This window comes from Epinephelus lanceolatus, chromosome 3 (assembly GCF_041903045.1).
Source record: "Epinephelus lanceolatus isolate andai-2023 chromosome 3, ASM4190304v1, whole genome shotgun sequence".
In the NCBI taxonomy this organism is placed as follows: domain Eukaryota; kingdom Metazoa; phylum Chordata; class Actinopteri; order Perciformes; family Serranidae; genus Epinephelus; species Epinephelus lanceolatus.
This window is the reverse complement of record NC_135736.1, coordinates 4,575,274-4,594,872: the sequence shown is the minus strand read 5'-3', so window position 1 is coordinate 4,594,872 and position 19,599 is coordinate 4,575,274. Positions and strand designations below refer to the sequence as shown.

The window sequence follows — 19,599 nt, the reverse complement described above, 5'->3', positions numbered from 1 at the left end:
TCTGGCCTCAGGAGGGTTTAAAATTTAAAAAAAAGCTGAATTACAGTATAGAAATTACAGTTCAAGTAGTGGTGACAATTTTCTAGTCGCCTTGATAATAAATGTAATGTATTCAAAACGTATCTCATGCAAGAGAACAGCAATATTAATAGACAAAGAAAGAAGGGCCGGGTGTCCGGTGTGTGAGCAACGGGTCATCTCTCTCAGCTCGGATAATGTATGTCACGGTGGCACGTGAAGGCACCACTCTCGCTCTCCATCTGCGCGATGTGCGCATGCCCACTTGCAGGGACTCGTTCACTCACCGACCGTGTACCGTTATCCGGGCAAAGCTGTCATCTACGTTCCATCTTCTCCAACCGACTACTGTGTTTTTCTCCTCGGTATACGGCAAGCCTCGGTGGTACTCTCAGTGGGCCGAACGCACAAGACACTTCCTCTGTTTTTTCTAAGCGGAGAAACGGCTTTCATCGAGAGATTGTCTTTGCATTTACAAAAAGGTGCAAGGTTTGTTTGAGCGCGCTCATTCATTCTCTCCATCCCCCCCGTGCTACATCGCTGCTAAGTTAGCAAGCTAACCGTTGCTGTCCACTAATTGTTGCACTCTAACAAGACATTTCCGGACACCCTTCACGTTGAAATAATATTTGCTGTTTGTGTTTTTAACGCCAGGGTATGTTAAATCAGCGGGCTCATTTTATAAGCCTGTTAGGTTACTATCTAAGCCTATGCTAACATTCCCTGTTTATGATTGGCGCGCCGTTCAGTTAGCATAGCTAGCAAGCGGTGCAGGTGCTGCAGCCAGAGCCATTCATCTAAAAGAGTTTGGACATTTCAGTGTTCGGTGGCAGCCATGTTAGCTCCACAGCCCTGTCCTGTGACCTTTTCTGTGTCGTTTCTAGATCTGTTGAGTAGTAAGCTCCTTCTCGCAGTGATAAAAAATGAGATAAGACCTTCCTGGCAATGTTGACGCCAACCAGAGGCTGGTAGGGATGTTTAGTTACCTTAGTAAGCTACAGAGTGTGATGCATAGGGCTGAAGCTTAATTTAAACTAGATTGGCTGTGGTGGCAGACATCCAGATATAATATCTAACAGTTAGTTGATTTTGTTAGATATGTGTATGACTTATTTACTTGTATTTTACCACTTCTGTCATACCACGTCTATAATGTAGTATGATCTTCTATAGCAGTGTCTTATAACTGTGTTGCATGGATTATGTGCTAACTTAGGTGTATGATATAACCTCTTTATCATCCTGTAACTGCATCTCTGCATCATAATTGTGATTGGTGTATTTTCTACATGTCTTTTAACTGCTCTGCATGGGTGCATGTGTCAAAAAATGGTTGCTGTTATAAGTAGTGTTGCTTTGCTGTGTTTTCATGCTTTGTGTTGCTTGCATTGCTTCATGTACTATATTCATGTATTATGCACAGGGTATTCTTGCTGTATTGCTGTTTCCTGACGCTCTGCATGGCTTGTTCTGTCTATAAATTTAAACCATCACCTCATTAGTTTCAAAACATCTCTCCAAAGGACTGCAGTTGAAAATTAGCCAGCTGGCCAACACTGGCACATTCATAGCAATGTTGATTTATGTCCATTTCCCCAATAAGTGAATAAATGCGCAATGGGGAGTTTGAGAATAGTTTGACTTTTACAGCACACACTATACAGTCAGCTCTTTAGCCTCTTTCACTGTGCTGGTAATGATAAGCTTGTCTTAACAGATGTGGGGTTGAGATGACTCATCACAGACAGTGGCAGCTCTCAGGATACCTTGTTTGACTTTGGCCACAGCCAGAGCCTTCTCCAAAGGGAGAACTTAGCTATTTAACTGTAGGATTGACAGCAAGAAAGAATATTGCCTGACATATTTCCATTCAAAATGCCACTGCGATTCATCGAAGGTTACTTGTGTGTTATTATAAAATAAGATATACTGTCAAAATGCTGGGGTCATATGAGCTCCACATTGCCGTTGTTGGTTCCTGTGTCTGTGTGTTTAATCAGCAAGCAAAGCTAAGCTTTGACATGTTTCATGAGGAAATAGCCTCAAACAAATTCACATAAGGAGAGCGATGTTGAATTTTGCACCAGTTAATCTAAACTTGATGTATAAACCTTTTATTGAGGTCATTTAGAACAAGAAGGCTGTGGGATTATGGTGCATCCAACCAGTAAAGTGTTTTCCTCAAACAGTTCATTTTACTGTTGAGGTTTCTATGATGTGGACACTGCAAAAGCCATGCCCACTTTTATAAAGTAAAGGTAAATTACCCTGTTCATGTTAAAACAGCTGAACGTTCAAACTGTTAGTTCTTTTATGGACACAAATAAAAGTCACTGGTTAGAACAGAAAATCCAAGAACTGGCTGACTAGTTTAGATTAATGTCACAAGAAGCCAATAAATTTAGGTCTCTAAGCAATCCATTGCTATGATTGTGACCACTTAATATCTTGACCGGATTCTACGCAGCAACAACCAACAGCACAAAATAGTTTTTGCAATGCAGGGATAGGTCGGATTTTTTTGAAGTGGGGTTGTATGGGGTTCTTATCCACGGTTAATGTATTACATATAGTAGATGGAGGTTGGCACACTCTCAGTTTGGAGAAACAGGCTGGAGTCTGACATGGAAGCTAAGTAATGTACTGCTGTAGAGGGTACAGCAACAAAACATATTGTAGCCACCTTAAAAAAATCAATATCAGTTCATACTATATTGAGTGTAGTTTCACTGCTTTACCTTTCCGTCTGACAGGGAAGCCTTTAACGCAGGGATTCTCAGCTTGCTTTGCCTGGGGGCCACTTTTACAAAATGACAGGACAGGAGGCCAGGGGCCAGTCGCAGGTCATAGGTCAGGTGTATGCAGGGTTGTTTCTAGTATTTGAGGACATTTAGGGTTTAGCCAAGACTTCTGACAGGGGGTGCGAGGGAATCCTTCCCTCAGGCTCTATTTTGATGCTCAGACCAAAGGTGTAAGTAAATTAACAACATTTTGATGCTTTTCAAGACGAGGTTCTTAATAGTGCAGCCGGTTCATCATCTCTCCCTTATGTTTATCCTTTTGATCCTTCTGTGCTCTGATGTTAGCAAATAGAATAACACCGGTATGGGCATGAAAGTTAATTAGGAATGAAGAGAAGCGTGCTGCTCTGCTGTCTGCAGTGATGCTTTCTTAACTCCTGCTGCTCACAACAAGAGTCAGCAGGTGTGGCCTGATCAATAGCTCATTGAAGCTGTTATTTGGTGTAACAGATCTCTGAATTGTACCTGTATTTCTCCAGGTAAGGTTTCAAATGCGTATTAGGACACACACAAAGATTTGAAATCCATTTTATAAATCCAAAGAGGCTAGTTGCATGCTGCAGATTTGAAAGCACAGATGTTTCTGGCATCTGCCTAGAAGGAGTCTGTCTTTATGATGTATCTGGTGGTAAAGTATAACAACAAAGAGGGAGCAGTTTTGTAAGGAAATGGTGGAAAAAATGTGTGAAAAGGATGTAAGCTGAGTACACAGGCCCTACATTTAGTAACACTTTGTACTAATGTGATCTCAATCTCTTTTTTTCTCTCACCCTCTTATCCCTCCATTCTTTTACACACACACACACACACACACACACACACACACACTCTCACACGCCCCGTTGTGCTCCATAACTAACACCTTACACTTGCCTCTTCATCCCATACCTTTCCCTAATCCTCCCATACCACACCCTCCTTGCTCTGCTCACAACATGCTCATCTTTGACGCCCTTATCTCACATTCTGTTCACCTTTCTGCTATCACCACCCCCACCCTCTACCCTCCCCATACAGATGAAGTTGGGTTGGATGTGGTGCGCACTGCTCCTGTCCTCCCTGGCTGTGACAGCTCTAGCAACCCAACAAAAGCAGGTGGAGATTGATGTTTCAGACAATGATGAAGATGTGGGGTTGGACGAGGAGGAATTAAAGGTTCTGATGGCAGAGGAGGAGGAGGAAGAGGAAGAGGCGTCTGTGGCGGATGAGGACCACTCTGATAAGACAGACGGCACAGAAAGTGGGAAGGTTGGCAAAGCAGGAATGGATGCAAATGTCTCCTTCCAGGTCAGGAATGGGTTAAGTAAAAGTCATTTGTGAAACTGAAGTATATCAAAGATTTTCTTCATTGTTACAAAGCTGTGGATGAAAAGAAAATGGCCTTTAGACTTCAACCACTAATTTATGGTTTGTGCTCCCCAGGTAACATACAAGACTCCGGTTCCCACTGGAGAAGTCTATTTTGCAGAGACGTTTGATGACGGGTCACTGGACAGGTAGAGCCTGACAGATTTTCCACCAAGTGCTGCTAAAAATACAGTGCAAATGTTTGATGCATGCTGGGATACATGACCCTTTGATGGAAGTGATTGATGAGGATCAACTTACACAATCAGTGGTCGCAGTGTGTGTGTGTGACACCTTTTCTTGTGTAGAATCTTAGAGTTTTGTGATGTTGATCTCCACAGTTGGCAGCTGTCAGAGACAGTGAAGGGAGATGCAGATGATGACATCGCCAAATATGACGGTTAGTTGCTTTTTACCTTTCTGGTAAACCAGACGTGTACATTTGATAACTTGCAGGGACACAACTTGCTGTTTTTGGGATTGTTGCAGCATGAAATGCTGATTTCACAACAGCTTTTTAAAAAAAAAAAAAAAAAAAAAATTCATTGCATGTTGTTATGTTTATAGGCTTTTCTTTTAAAAAAAAAATAGATTTTTTTTTTGGCAGCAAAGTTGTGGGAGCAAGTGAAAATTGTACAGATAGTTGTGATGCTGTCTTGGATTGCCTGTTATTATAAATATTCAGTGTTTCCCACAGAATTAGAGTGCATATATGATGGTGGGGGGTAAACGAAAGGGGGACAACAACAACTGATCGGCAACAGTCAGCTGTTGCTGCCATTCGAAGCAGCGCTGAAGAACCGTCCCCTCAAGCTGCCTGTCCTTCTGCTCTCTCTGCCTGGTTAGCACGTGCTAACACAGCAGCAGCAGCTATTATCCAACACTGAGCCATTAAACTGTCACGACAATCTCACACTGAAACCTAAATGGCTCGACTCAGTCATTAAACCTGTTAACAAACACTGGGTAATGTTAGCTGCCTGATGCTAACAGTTATGCATAACACTTATGTGAGAGTGGAAAAGGCCTATTTGTGAGTGACTCTGTCCCAGGTGTAGCAGTAGTCTCATGATTAACAGAAAGAGACAGAGGCGCAAGGAGGGGCTGAGCGGATCAATACACTGTGCAGAGCTCTAAAATGACATGAGATTTTACCTGTTTTTGATAGTCAGAGTTGCAGGGATTGGACATAATTGCAAGGTCACACTGAATTCACAAGGATTGGCTGAATTTTCGTTGATTGTTGCAATCACATCATCCTGTAGGGACTGTTTTACATTTACCCCCCACAGACTCACTTTTCTGATGAAATAAAGAAGTTTACATCATGGGTCTTAATATAGTTTGGGCCACCATCTCTACTGGTTATGATAGCATTTCACTAAGGCAGCTTAATTGCTGAGATATGAGGACACATCGCCTCAGTTCTGAGACTCTGCAGCTACACTGTGACAATAAATGTTGAATATCTCCTCTCTGGCTGTAGGGAAGTGGGCTGTGGAGCAGCTGAAGGAGAACAAAGTTCCAGGAGACAAGGGTCTGGTGCTCAAGTCCCGGGCCAAACACCATGCTATCTCCGCAATGCTGAACAAACCCTTTGTCTTCCAGGATGAACCTCTGGTCGTACAGTGAGTCCAAACATGCACAGTCATGCACTCTCATTTTTGTTCAACCCAAATGGACTTTTTCCATGAGCTACAGTGGTTTGTTTATGTATAAGTAAGTAACTAAAATCTGTTGTTTGTACTTTACAATTAACAAAACCATGTGTGGAATAATGTGACCAGGGGTTTATTCAAGAAAGCAGGTTTAGCAAACTCTGAGTTGAACCCTGGCCTCTAAATTTTCTAACCTTGAGATGGAAAACTCTGACTTTCTCAGAAAGTTTCTCAGAACAGCTGATCAGAGTTTGTTCAATCAAGTCTGAGTATTTTCATTGAATTAAGCTTGTGTGCGGTGAATGTAACAGGTAAATAAAAGGCAGAGCTTTCATTTGAATTTGATGGAGGTTGAGATATTAATGCATGTATATGCTGACTGTGAACATTTATCTAATAAAAGAACCTGAGTCAGAATGGGGGGGAAGTGTTGAAAACTTAACACTATACATTTTTATTGTGTTATGTGTGGATGTATGTATAGATAGATAGATAGATAGATAGACTTCATTGTCTGTCCCAGCAGTGACAGAAATTCTCCACTGACAAGGCTCAACAATACACACAATTCACATTTAAAACAAATACAAAAAGGGGACTGTTAAAACAGCAACTGATAAAAATAGGTTAAAGTGCAGTGTCTATTTTAGATTGTTCGGAGTGGTTATTGCAGAGAGAATGAAGGATTTCTTGTTGGGGCCAGTGGGACTTTGTACTGGCTGCTTGATGGTAGTAACTGTGTTGTGGTGTGTGAGTGGTAGAAGAGGTGAAAAGGGTGCTCTGTGATCAGAGGGGCTTTCCTGATCACTGAGAGGTTATACAGTTTAGATAGAGGAGTTTGGGATGAGCCATTTAATAGGGGGCAGCAACTGGAGATAACTGATACAGATGAAGATTTTAATAATATATAGATCAAAGACATAGAGACATAATTGTAAGCTCACGATCTGATTCAGTAATAATGTGGTTGACGATTTGCACTTGAAAAGATATGTAAGGTAAAATACAGTATATTTTAAATCATAGAATCTATGTACATTTTTGGCTCAACAGCATTTAGTGCCTTTTTTTGAGCTACTTCAACAAATGTAAATTTAAACACAGTCACTGAAATGCTGTTAGACACGTTCAGTCTATCTAAAATAAACCTCTTTCATTCTGTAGCTGACAGGAGCCTGCTCACTCTGACATATCAACATATAATCTCCAATATTAAAAGAATTATGTTCCATCAATGGGACCAATCACATCATGAGTGACAGAGATATTTATTCATTCATACTGATTTTTACAATTACAACTGAGATGACACGTGCAATAAACATTTTGGTTGAAGTGCTCTGACAAACTGACAGCTGTCTTGTGTAAAGAGTCACAGTGTTACCTATTAAAAAAAGGAACTTCGTCTTGCAAAAAGGACACGCAGAGGTTATATTCTGAGTTGAGGGTGACTCAACCTTGGAACCCATCAGCTACCATCTGAAGATGCTAAAGCATACATATGCAGATATGTTGTTACAGAGATTAAGGGTGACTTGATGTAGTGTATTCAAATGTGAGGGAAACAACCGCTGTTCAAAGAAACGACTGACAGGGTATAAAGGCAGTAACTTTATTCAGTACAGAGTAGCAAATTGGTATTCAACTAGGAATTTGATTCTGCCATACAGTAAAGCTCCACTTTGATACAAACTGAATCAACGAGGAAATGAAACACCCTTGCTGGCTCTGTAAAAGGGTGGAGATAGCGGAAAAAGTCAGTTTGTTGAGAAAAACCTGCCAGCGAGCAGATAAGGTTCACAGAGTCATTAACCACTGACCCACAGTTTAAGCTACCTCACTTTCTGGAAAAGAAAACCCAGAGTTTCTCTTATCTCAGGGTTAACTAAAGCCTCCTACAGATTGTGAGATTTTATTAATCTTATAAATTTAGTGCGGGGCGGCACGGTGGTGTGGTGGTTAGCACTGTCGCCTCACAGCAAGAGGGTTGCCGGTTCAGTCCCGGGTGTGGGAGCCCCTCTGTGCGGAGTTTGCATGTTCTCCCCGTGTTAGCGTGGGTTCTCTCCGGGCACTCTGGCTTCCTCCCACAGTCCAAAGACATGCAGATTGGGGACTAGGTTAATTGATAACTCTAAATTGTCCGTAGGTGTGAATGTGAGCGTGAATGGTTGTTTGTCTCTATGTGTCAGCCCTGCGATAGTCCGGCGACCTGTCCAGGGTGTACCCTGCCTCTCGCCCAATGTCAGCTGGGATAGGCTCCAGCCCCCCCGCGACCCTCAAGAGGATGAAGCGGTTAGAAGATGAATAAATTTAGTGCAGCTACACTGTGTAACATGGGTCTAATAAACTTGGGTACGACATCAGTTTTGATGAATGTAGACTGTACGTTGACAACGCCTACTGAATCACAGGCTATGACGTACGATGCAACAGCTTCCCATACTGAGTGCGCAAGGATACTGCACAGGTTATTACCTCTCCAACTGTGAAGCACAACATAGAGGGTCACATTATTAAATAGTTTTGTGGGCACTATATACTGTGGTGTGTGTGTGTGTGTGTGTTTGCTAGCTGCTAGGTTGCTCACCTGGTAGCTGCAACTCCGCCACTATTTCCTTCCATGCTTCTTCCTTCTTTACGCGGTCATGGTAGGAGCTGGAGGACACATCATACAGGCAAGGCCTCTGCTGCCACAACCACAAGGTTTTCCTCTTTGCTGGAATCCCACACATTTCTTTGAGTGCGTTTTGCCTCCATGGCAAGCTGTTATCCGTCTGTTTTTAGTGCCAGTGTGTCATTTCATGCTGCATTTCTATTGGTTGGTTAGTAGATGTAGGTCGTAACAGCAGTCACACTGTGAGATGATCATCCCAAATTTCTGACACTGTCAGAATTTTATCCCAGGCTGTCTTTGATCACAGGACTGTGACAATGGCCATCCTTGAACCTCTCTCACGGTGCGACATAGGACATAAGACAGTCCAAAATCACACAGTGTAGACCGGGCTTAACTCAAAGTTTTAACCAAACCCGCTGTCCGAAACAGGGCCCAACCTTGTTAAACTGTTTTGTTGTGTTGTGTTTGCAGGTATGAGGTGAATTTCCAGGATGGTATCGATTGTGGTGGAGCCTACATCAAACTGCTTTCAGACACTGGCAGTCTCAGTCTGGTTGGTATACATGTTGTCATTCTACCTTACTCCATTTATAATGTGTAAAAGTATGTTGTACACAGGCCATTAAATCCAAAGCATCTTACATTGGAGCAAGAACTAGTTATCTTTGTTAGTACTGATAGAAACACAATCCAAAACCTTCAGAGCATTCCTCCCTTGTTTTGCATTTTAGGTAGAACTGCATAAAGGTTGTTTAGATTGAGACTAAATAGACTTTGGTTACTCTTTAAAATTAAACTTGTTTTTGGTGCACTGTAGAAGCAATTCCACGACCGGACACCCTATACCATCATGTTTGGACCAGACAAATGTGGCGAAGATTACAAGCTGCACTTCATCTTCCGCCATCAGAATCCTCTGAACAAAGACACAGAAGAGAAGCATGCCAAGAGGGCCGATGTGGACCTCAAGAAGTTCTACACTGACAAGAAGACTCACCTTTACACATTGGGTACACAGACAGTTTAAAAAGAGAACATAAATGTTTTTACATCTCTCTGAAATGTGTCTTTAATATGTAATAATAGCTTCTGTACCACATTGGAGCTTAATAACTCCAACTTCAGTTTCACATGTACCTGCATACCTTTCTCTGTTTTTATAAAATCTCCATTTCTCATTTTACTCACACATTCATTCAACATTTGTCTCTGTTGTCAGTCCTGAACCCAGACAACAGCTACGAGATGTTCATCGACCAGTCCAGTGTGAGTCGCGGCAGCCTGCTGCATGACGTGGTGCCCCCAGTCAACCCACCCAAAGAGATAGATGACCCGACTGACTCCAAGCCAGAGGACTGGGATGAGAGGGCCAAGATTCCTGACCCTGAGGCTGTCAAGCCTGATGACTGGTGAGTACAACCCCATACTAGAAGACAGTGTAGATTTTGTTGCAGATTGGACATGTTTGAATGTTTGGACCTCAGTGACATAGTTAATTATAACAAGCATGGCTGTGTGTGTGTGTGTGTGTGTGTGTGTGTGTGTGTGTGTGGCAGGGATGAGGATGCTCCAGCAAAGATCGATGACCCTGATGCTTTGAAGCCAGAGGGCTGGCTGGACGATGAACCAGAGTTTGTCCCGGACCCCAACGCTGAGAAACCAGAAGACTGGTAAACAAACACATTCACCACCCAAACAAATCCACGAGCAACATCTAAATCATGTAACAGTGAGGAAGGGATTCAGCCTGATAGCTCTTCTCTGTGAGCAGGGAAGAGGAGATGGATGGAGAGTGGGAAGCCCCGCAGATTCCGAACCCAGCCTGTGAGACGGCCCCCGGCTGTGGGGAGTGGAAGCGTCCAAAGATTAACAACCCTCAGTACAAGGGGAAATGGAAAGCCCCTCTGGTGGACAATCCCAACTATCAGGTAACTATGAAACCAGGGACTATCAAGCTGTTTTGGCTTTATTAGAGTTTATTTTTACTACTTGGGTCAGAGAAATCAAACTCGGGCTATGTTCACATTGTGAGTATTTTCCCCAGATCCAGTCTTTCTGCTTGCTCTAACTGTTCACATTCATGTTTAAACTGACCCATATCTGACATCAGTGTGAACAGATCTCTGCCCTGAATCACCTCAGATGTAGTCTCTATTTACAGACTCTACAGCGGAAGAGCCCTGGTTTCCGGTGCTAGGCTGTTTGTAGTCCGCGTGATATTGACCAATCACGTTTGAGCCGGCTGCAGTTGTTGCCAGGTTAAACGGTCCGTGCGGTGAACTAACGAGGCGGAACATAATTGGCGTCACTGCAAACTCTGAATCCATCGCAATGGTTCAGCATGTTTACTTATTATATATAAACGGAAGTCGGAAACGGAAATTCGCCTCCTCAAACCGGAATGCCAAAAAATCAGGAGTCTGCCCCCAGAGGCTGTATCGCCGTCTGCCGGAAGTCAAACGCCGAATACAGCCGATGGGTTCAGAGAATGCCTTAGATGCAACCAATAACATCACACCAGGGTTGGAAATGAACTTAGTGTGGATTCCAAAATCTACCAACCACTCAGTAGACTGAATCACCGTGATGTCTTGCTAACAACAGTAACTTATGAGTAGACACATGGCCATTGATTTAAATAGCAGAGATATGTAAAATCAGCACACTTGTTTATTTCTGTTGTCATTTTCAGCCGTAGCTGTAATGTTAGGGATATATAGTTAAACACTGTGGTTCAACATCTTCTTCTCTTAAAATCAATGACAATAGCAGCATGTTTTGAGATTTGTCATAATATTAGGCCCTATGTGTCACTGTAATCGCTGTATATCACAGCAATCCTTTCCCTGAACTGGAGAATCAGTATTTTTCTTAAGTACTTGACTTTAAATTTAAAATGGTTATGACATGGATTTATTTCATCTCTGGAGTAATATGCAGTTTAGATAACTACTGGCAAAATTTTTGCATCAGTGTGGGGCGAGGAAAATAAATGAAACGATTTGCAGACTGTAACAGAAGTCATAGACTTTACAACGGTCTGTAAAGTTAGTTTAAGCCATTTTCTCACTCACGCATGCCTGTTAAACAGAACAACAACAGTCACAGACTGTAACAACAGTCTGGAACACTGGTTTGGCTGTTAAAGTAAACCGAAAATATATAAAACAGCCTAATAACAACATTAGATGATGCATGCCGTATCATTAGCAGTGGTGCAGAAAGTTGCAGTGACTACTACTAACAGAAACATGTTCCATGTATTGATAATCTTGATATATCATGCTTGGGTGGTGACAAAAAATAAACAGGATAGTGCTGTCTGATGTTGTTGATCTGATTTAAAATAAAATGGATTCTTATGTTCACTCTTCTCTGAAAAAATCAGATCTGTGTCATAGGAGAACAACAAAATCACATTTGGACCACATTTGCTTGTAATGTGATTGTAGCTTTACACACTGATCTATGATCAGTCTATTACTCTGACTGTTTATTTACTCTTCTTAGCTTTGCTTCTTTAAAACATGACTCGTGAGTTGCATACTGCAGCACTCAACCAAGAGACAGTTTACTCTCTGTGTTATGTATAGCACAGGCGGCTGTGGCTCAGAGGTAGAGCGGGTCATCCACCAATCGAAAGATCAGCGGTTCGATCCCTGGCTCCACCAGGCTGCATGTCGAAGTATCCTTGAGCAAGATACTGAACCCCAAATTGCTCCCGATGGCTGTTCCATCGGTGTGTGAGTGTGTTAAAACTGAGTAGCAGGTGGCACCTTGTATGGTAGCCTCGGCCACCAGTGTATGAATGGGTGAATGTGACTCGTAGTGTAAAAAGCGCTTTGAGTGGTCGGATGACTAGAAAGGCGCATTTACCTGTTGGAGATGCTGTATGTCTGTCCATTGGCTGAAACCCTCTTCATTGTTTTCCTCTACTCTCTTTGTCTTCTCCCAAGGGAGTCTGGAAGCCGCGTAAGATTGATAACCCAGAATATTTTGAGGACCTGCAACCATTTAGGATGACACCTTTCAAGGCTGTGGGCTTGGAGTTGTGGTCCATGACCTCAGATATCTACTTCGACAACTTCATCATCACCTCTCACAAGGAGGTGGCTGACCGCTGGGCCTCTGACAGCTGGGGGCTGAAGAAACTGGTAGCCAGCGCTAATGAGGTCAGTCTGATTGTAAAGGCAACAAGAAAATAGAGCAGCACCCTAACAGACATTTCTATTTTCATTATGTGCATACAATTTTCTTCAGGGCTGTCAGTTTCTGTGAAGAATAGGCTCACTATTTGCTCTTGCACTCTGGTCTTTTGTCTGTCCTCACCCTTCAATTCCACCAGCCGGGGATTTTTGCTCAGCTGATGATGGCAGCAGAGGAACGGCCGTGGCTCTGGGTGATTTACATACTGACAGTTGGCCTGCCTGTAGGACTGGCTGTGCTCTTCTGCTGGCCAAAGGTACTGTAAACCTAATGAGTGATTTATTCTGATCCCCGATTATTGCAGAAGCACACCAGCAAGTTCTCTAAACCTGACTGTGATCCCATCTCTCATTTGTGCCATAGAAATCAGATGATGACTACGTGTACAAGAAGGTGGATCCTCCTCGGGCTGATGAAGAGGAAGAGGAGGAAGAAGAAGAAGAGGAGGCAGCAGCAGATGAGGAAGACAAAGCAGCCGAGGCTACAGAAGGAACACCAGCTGCAGGTTAGCGGGTCAAACACAGGTCATCACACAGCCCTCTGCTGGTGCTGTATTGATTAAAGTATTGTAACTTTACTGCTACATTGTTCTAGTGTCTCGTATCTTTGTCCTCCCTGTCTTCATCTCTACTCTCCCTCTCTCAAAAGTATCAGAAGAGGCTGAGGAGGATGAGGAGGAGGAGGAGGAGGAGGATGAAGCCAATGCGGGAGGTGACAATCTAGAGGGGGATGATGATGAGGAAGAAGAGGAAGGGGAGGCGGAGGAGGAGGGAGAAGAGGAGAGCAAAGCTCCTGAGAGAACATTAGAAGATGAGGTTGGTGTCATTGTGAGTTTCTCTTGCCTGCTCAGCACCATGAGCTCATGGTGTTGATAGGTATCTGAGGATTCATGTGCACTCTTGGAATTGATATCTGAATCCAGACCCTCAAGTTCACCACCTACTTTATCTTCTGTTTTTTATCCAACAGTAGCAACAGTAGAGATACCCTGATCTCAATTTTCCCACCAATACTGATTGATGACTGTTTAAGAGCCATATCTGCTGACACACAACTGATATTGATCGTTGTTTTGCTGTTTATTTTGCTGCTGCACCTGACCTGGTTTGCAGTTCGAGGTGTCCTGTCAACAGTTATATAGATGTCTCTTTTATAATGGTGGTCTATAGGGAAAACGCTTTTTGGGCTGCAGTGGATTTTTTTTTTTTTTTTTGCAAATACTGCGAGTGACCACTGGATAAAATTGGCTGCAAGGCTGAGCTGCTTTCCTGGGGCCCTGAGTGTGTATGTTTTTTTACAAACTGCACTTATGTTTACTTTCTGTCAACTCTACAGTAACGTTAACAGTTACCTTTATCCTTAATTTAGGTATTCCACTTTAGACGGTTAGCTTTGTACATATTACATACAGTGTTTACTGTTGGTTATTGTATATAGCGTTTCGTCCAGGGCCAGAGTCGGTACTTGCTCTGGTGCTAATGTTAGCCCCCGTCACTCCACTCAGCAGCCAGGAAACAACGGTCTTCAGTGTAACCACTCGAGGCATGTTCACACCCACAATCTCTGTCTACTAAAATGACACTAAAAAATGACTACTAACACTGACAGGCTCTGATTGTTATTCTGAGTGACCAACATCATGGAGGGGATCCCGACAGAGACAGACCTTTTTCTTAAAGAGTAAGATTATTTTCATTAACCAGAAAACAGCTGCAAAATCTCCATTGCCAAACTAACCAGATGACATTTTTCATAACATAATATCTGTTCTGGACTTTCACAGCAATGACAGCAGCTATTACAAGATTCTCCATCTGTCACAGTTGATCTATTTGTCCCACAAGGGTGAACTGGTTTTAACACACATTGAAGAGTTTATCTCATGCTCATAGTGAGCAGCTAGAACATCATGTTTATGTGTTTACCAACACAACAGCAAAAGTCACAGCTCACAACAAATTGTGTGCTTGCCTTACACTGTGGTGATGGAAGAAATCTGACATACTATTGAGCTTGTGAGAACTTTCCTGGTGTCTGCAGCCCTTTCAAAGGTCTTAAATATTGTAATTGGGCGGATAGTAAAGTCTCGTCAATTTAGTTTTTTGGCAGTACAGTTTGTGTACAAATTTAAACAGGTTTGATTTAATTGAACCATCTGAACCGGTATTTGTCATTATGACAAGTTCTGGCAAATTCTGATGGCCTCACAGAGCTAAATCCAACTCATTGCATGAGAAGCAATATGACAACGTGATTAACATAATATTATGTTTGTTATAAATGGACTAACAGAGCCGCGAGTGTCTGACAGGCTGGAGGCTAGCACAGCAAAATGAAGGAGATCATATTTCAGTAGAGGTGGCAGGGGAACGGAGAGGCGCATGATGAGTTTGTTTGTAAAAAAAAGTCTGTGTGTTTTTTGGGTTGAAAAGACATGGCAGGCTTTATCTCTCAATGAAAACATCTGAGATTTGAAGCCGATAAAAGAGGTGTCCTAACTGGCTGCCAGCAACATGGTGCGCCATTTAGAGTTAAACTTTTTCCAGACACTTGTTGTCGTTGGCATTGCCACAATAGAGGACAAATGGCTGATTTCTAAAGCTGAAATGAATTATAATCTATACCATGCCTCTTTATTTCAATACAAACCCTAAAAAAGGTGGCAGCTGGCTGGAGGGAGATCGCCGGGGAGCTTAACGTTTCTGATAAATGATCATGGCTAATAACAACCTACCTGCTGTTGGCTAGAATGAATGTAATTTCCAGAAAATATCACAAAATAAAATGTATGTTTTCTGTTTAAAAAGTATAAATATAGGAAGAGAGCAGGTACTCGACCATCTTTTAAAGTGGTTACATCTCCAGTCTGATCTGTAGTGCACAGCTGATAGGAAGTCTTCGTGCTTTGTTCACATGAGGTAACAGAAGTGCATATTTAACAGAGTCAGTATGGACAGAGGGCTCTGATGTTACCCAATTCAACGTGATAGGATTATGTTTCACTCTGGAGTGGCTGCTGAGTCAAGTGCAACACCTAGTGGTAAAATTTGGTACACCTGTCTGGTGCGATCCAGCTCTAAACATCAAACCAGTTTGAAAATGTTTACACCGGCCCAAACCCAAGAGAACAGATCAATACCTAAAGTATTGATACTACAACAGGAAGTCTTATTTGTCAGTAGGATACCAATAAAGGACAGCTGCCACTGTAAATTATGTTGTGCACACAATATACTGCACTGCTAACTTTTCCGCTGTTGTGTTCAGCGATCACCTCATCAGTTTGATTTACGCAATACACATATTAGTTATGTCTCATTAAAAACAGTCTTGTGTTTAAACATGCATATGATGACATAATTAAACGAAAATAGTTAAAAGAAATGATTTATGAGATGAGGTTATTTCTGAATACATTTTCATTACCATTGTGTGATTTTCCAAAAATTAACACACGGCTTTTCCCTACTTGATAGTACAACCCTGATTCCAGAAAAGTTTTGGACACTGTTTAAAACATAAATAAATGCAATGCAATGATTTGCAAATCTTTTTTGACCTATATTCAGTTTGATACAGTACAGAGACATGATATTTAATGTTCAAACTGATTTGTACTGATTGTAAAATACCTCCTTTTGAATTTAATGGCTGCAACACGTTCCAAAATACTGGAGAAGTTGTTGAATGCTCAAGAACACCTGCTTGAATCATTTCACAGGTGAACAGGTAAACTGTTAACAAATGATTGGTCATTATTGGGTATGAGCGGGGCATCCTCGAAAGGCTCTGTTAGGAACTGTGTCACAGTTTGTGTAAAACTGTGTGATCAAACAGTCCAACAGTTTAAAAACAACTTTTCTCAAAGCACAGTTGCAAAGCATTTAGGGATTGCACCATCTACAATCCATAATATCAAAAGACTCAGAGAATCTGGAGAGGGGCAACACTGAAAACCATCAGTGAATGGCCACGACCTTTGGCTGCTGAGACATCACTGCATTAAACACCGACATGTTTTATAAGGGATATGAAGGAACACTTTGGAAAACCACCGCCCGTAAACACAGTTCATCGTTGCATCTACAAATGCAAGTTAAGACTCTACCATGGAAAGTGGAAGCCATATATAACAATAATAATAATAATAATAATAATAATAATAATAATGACACATTTTATTTATGCTTTTCATGGTACTCAAAGACACTTTACATTGATTAAAAACAATCACAACAACATCCAGAAACACTGCTGAGCCAGAGCTCATCTGAGATGGACTGACACTAACGGGAAAAGTGTGCAGTTGTCTGACGAGTCCACATTTCAAATTGTTTTTGGAAATCATGGACGTCATATCCTCCCAAGAGGGAAGGGACCATCCAGACTGTTACCAGCTCAAAGTTCAAAGCCAGCATTCAGGGACGACCCTTCTAATTCCAACAAGACCAGACACATTCTTCATGTGTTAAAACAGTGTGGCTTCATAGTGAAAGAGTGCAGGTACTAGACTGGCTGCCTGCAGTCCAGACCTGTCTCCTACTGAAAATGTGTGGAACATTATGAAGCACAAAATACAACAGCAGAGACCCTGAACTGTTGAGCAACTGGAGTCAAATATCAAGCAAGAATGGGAAAGAATGTCACTTTCAAAACAAATTATCACCCTCAGTTCCCAAAACACTGAGTGTTGTTAAAAGACAAGGTAATGCCACACAGTGGTAAACACGCCTCTGTCCTATCTTTATTGGCACGTGTTGCAGGCATCAAATTCACTCTGATTTTGACTTGATAACATTTCCAGATGGTGTTAACTACGTCATTGTGTACATTTTGGTAATGCAGCAAATGCAAAAGTGATGTTTTATGTCTCATCTGTTAAATCTGCTTTTTCCTTCATTCAAATTCTGGCCTGCAGCCGAAGGAGGGAGGAGACACCGAAGAAAGTTACAAACAAGCTGTAAGAAAGAGGAGGGTACGGAAAGACTGAAGAGGTGAGATCCCCAGCCTACAGTCTTTCTCCCGCAACGCGGAGGAGGTGGAAAGGCCGTCTCTGCTGCTGTTCCCCCCTCTGAGTGGAGCAGCATGTATTTCCTCCAAACCACCTGGTAGCCTGCAGTCACCGCGGCTGCCCCACCCACATCTCCTCCATCCCTCAGCCACACCCATCAAAAGGACCGCAGTCTCGCAACCCACATCCTGTATCATCCCTCACCTCGTCTCGTCTCTCCGTCCTGTCTGCTCACTTAGCGGATGAATCCCCTGGAGACTCTGTGCAGTTAAATGTTTTCCCTCCTCCATCCTTCTCTTCTCTAAGCTGTCACTGTCAAAATGCCTGTCAGCCTAAAAAGGCCCACCTCTTCCATGATTGTCCCTGTTCACCCCGTCTTTGCTGTCAGTCTTCTGTCTGTATATATGCCACCACAGATTTCCCAGTGTGTCTCCTCTGTGAGTGAAGGCAGCAGAGGATGCCGTCGACTCCTCTTGTTCATACCATTTTACAGCATATCATAGGGGCAACATCTCAGAAGTTAGACTTTATTCTTGTGTCCTTTGTTTTAAACATGTTTCGAGGACACAGTTTGACAACGTTCCTTCCTTGTTTGAAATTGTTTGAGTTTCAATCACAGGCCAGGAGCAGAGGACTCCAGGCTGCTGGGAAAGGCTGTATGAGATGTTACTGCATCGTCAGGACATTTCAGCTGACAAGTCTCAGCTTAGGTTTAAAAGTTTACCTCTTTAAAAATGGATGTTCTGTTTAGATTTTAGGTAGTTTGTAAGGAGCATCAGTTACTTTTATGTGTTTTATACTAAGTTATAGCATTCTGCAAACTGAGGATTAGCACAGATGACCCTATTTATTGGTTTTGTTTATGATTTGTTTTATGCTGGAATGAATAAAGATTTAATAATGCAGTGTTTTGAGTGACTTGAGGCAGTTTTCTTAAAATATACCACTGGTGTGCTTATTCTGAGCCTAGGTCTAGTTGAAATGCTTTAACGCTGAATGCCTTGGCCATCAGTTGTCAGTAAGACTAAATCTGTGGATTTCTACGGGAAACAGCTGGAAATTAAACCTGTGAAAACATGTCTCATTCAGTCAGTACACAGCTGTGTTTTCCTAGAACATCTAGACTAGCTGGAGTTCACATTCTAGATTGTTGCCTGGGGAAACCATTGATGCTAATTTATTTGTTTTATATTGTGTCAAGCTTTTGTAGTTCATATTCTTGTCAGATTCTGGCAGATATCCCTGTTTACATTTGTTTGCAAATTGTACATTGCTCTTGAAAATAAAACTATTTAATACAAAAACATTTGTCAAAAGTCCGATCAAATGAGGCACATTATGTCCTTCATTTTTGAGTAATTTAAATTTGAGTGTTAAATGGTTAAAGAAAACCTACTTTCATTTCAAACTATGATAGAAAAGAGCTTCTCAGAAAAGGCTTTGACAATAAAAGGTTTCTAAATATCTTCATTTAAAATATATTCCACAGTTCCCACACATTTTCATTGACAGAATTTCTAAATGTTGACATAACTTTTCAAGGATTATAAAAAAAAATTGGAATTTGCCTTGAGTTTTCTAAAACATCACTCAAACTCTATTTAGACATAAGTGCAGCCAGCCAGCATTCATGAAGGGAGAGATGGAATATGTGGAGAAAATGAAGAAATGTACATGATGGTAAACAAAATGTCACAAATCAACACATATTAAAGGTATGTTAACAGCTACAGAAAGAAAGATACAGAAGATTACTGCAACAAATTCATTACACACAACAAAATTCAATGACTTTTCCCAAACTTTCAGTGATATTTACTAATTCCATAACTTTTCCAGTCCCGGAAAATGTGATTGTGAAATTCCATGACTTCCAGCTTTACCATAACAGTGGAAACCCTGGTTTTCTTTTCCAGTGTGCAAATAGACTTTTCTTTTTAC

The 19,599-nt window shown here is 41.8% G+C and overlaps 1 protein-coding gene across 2 annotated transcripts; it reads left to right on the top strand.

Annotated features, from left to right (window-relative positions):
- Window positions 1-252: 252 nt before the first annotated feature.
- Window positions 253-18,962, top strand: clgn (calmegin). 2 transcript variants are annotated; one of them, XM_033624836.2, is made up of 15 exons: window positions 253-507; window positions 3,837-4,106; window positions 4,242-4,315; window positions 4,508-4,566; window positions 5,653-5,794; window positions 8,913-8,994; window positions 9,259-9,451; window positions 9,661-9,850; window positions 9,998-10,111; window positions 10,213-10,369; window positions 12,398-12,613; window positions 12,787-12,903; window positions 13,011-13,152; window positions 13,296-13,462; window positions 17,566-18,962. In XM_033624836.2, exons 1-15 carry the CDS (start codon window positions 268-270, stop codon window positions 17,635-17,637), a joined length of 2,235 nt encoding a protein of 744 aa, XP_033480727.1. In that variant the 5' UTR covers window positions 253-267; the 3' UTR covers window positions 17,638-18,962. The 2 variants fall into 2 exon arrangements, with proteins under 2 accessions (XP_033480727.1, XP_033480728.1); XM_033624837.2 differs by having other exon boundaries at window positions 307-500.
- Window positions 18,963-19,599: the final 637 nt, after the last annotated feature.

What these genes read in the sequence shown, in the direction of transcription:
- clgn (XM_033624836.2), top strand. Translation starts at nt 268, where the DNA reads ATGTGCGCATGCCCACTTGCAGGGACTCGTTCACTCACCGACCGTGTA. An exon ending in ATGCAAATGTCTCCTTCCAG is followed by an intron (nt 4,107 to 4,241) that starts GTCAGGAATGGG and finishes TGTGCTCCCCAG; the next exon opens with GTAACATACAAGACTCCGGT. An exon ending in TGACATCGCCAAATATGACG is followed by an intron (nt 4,567 to 5,652) that starts GTTAGTTGCTTT and finishes CTCTGGCTGTAG; the next exon opens with GGAAGTGGGCTGTGGAGCAG.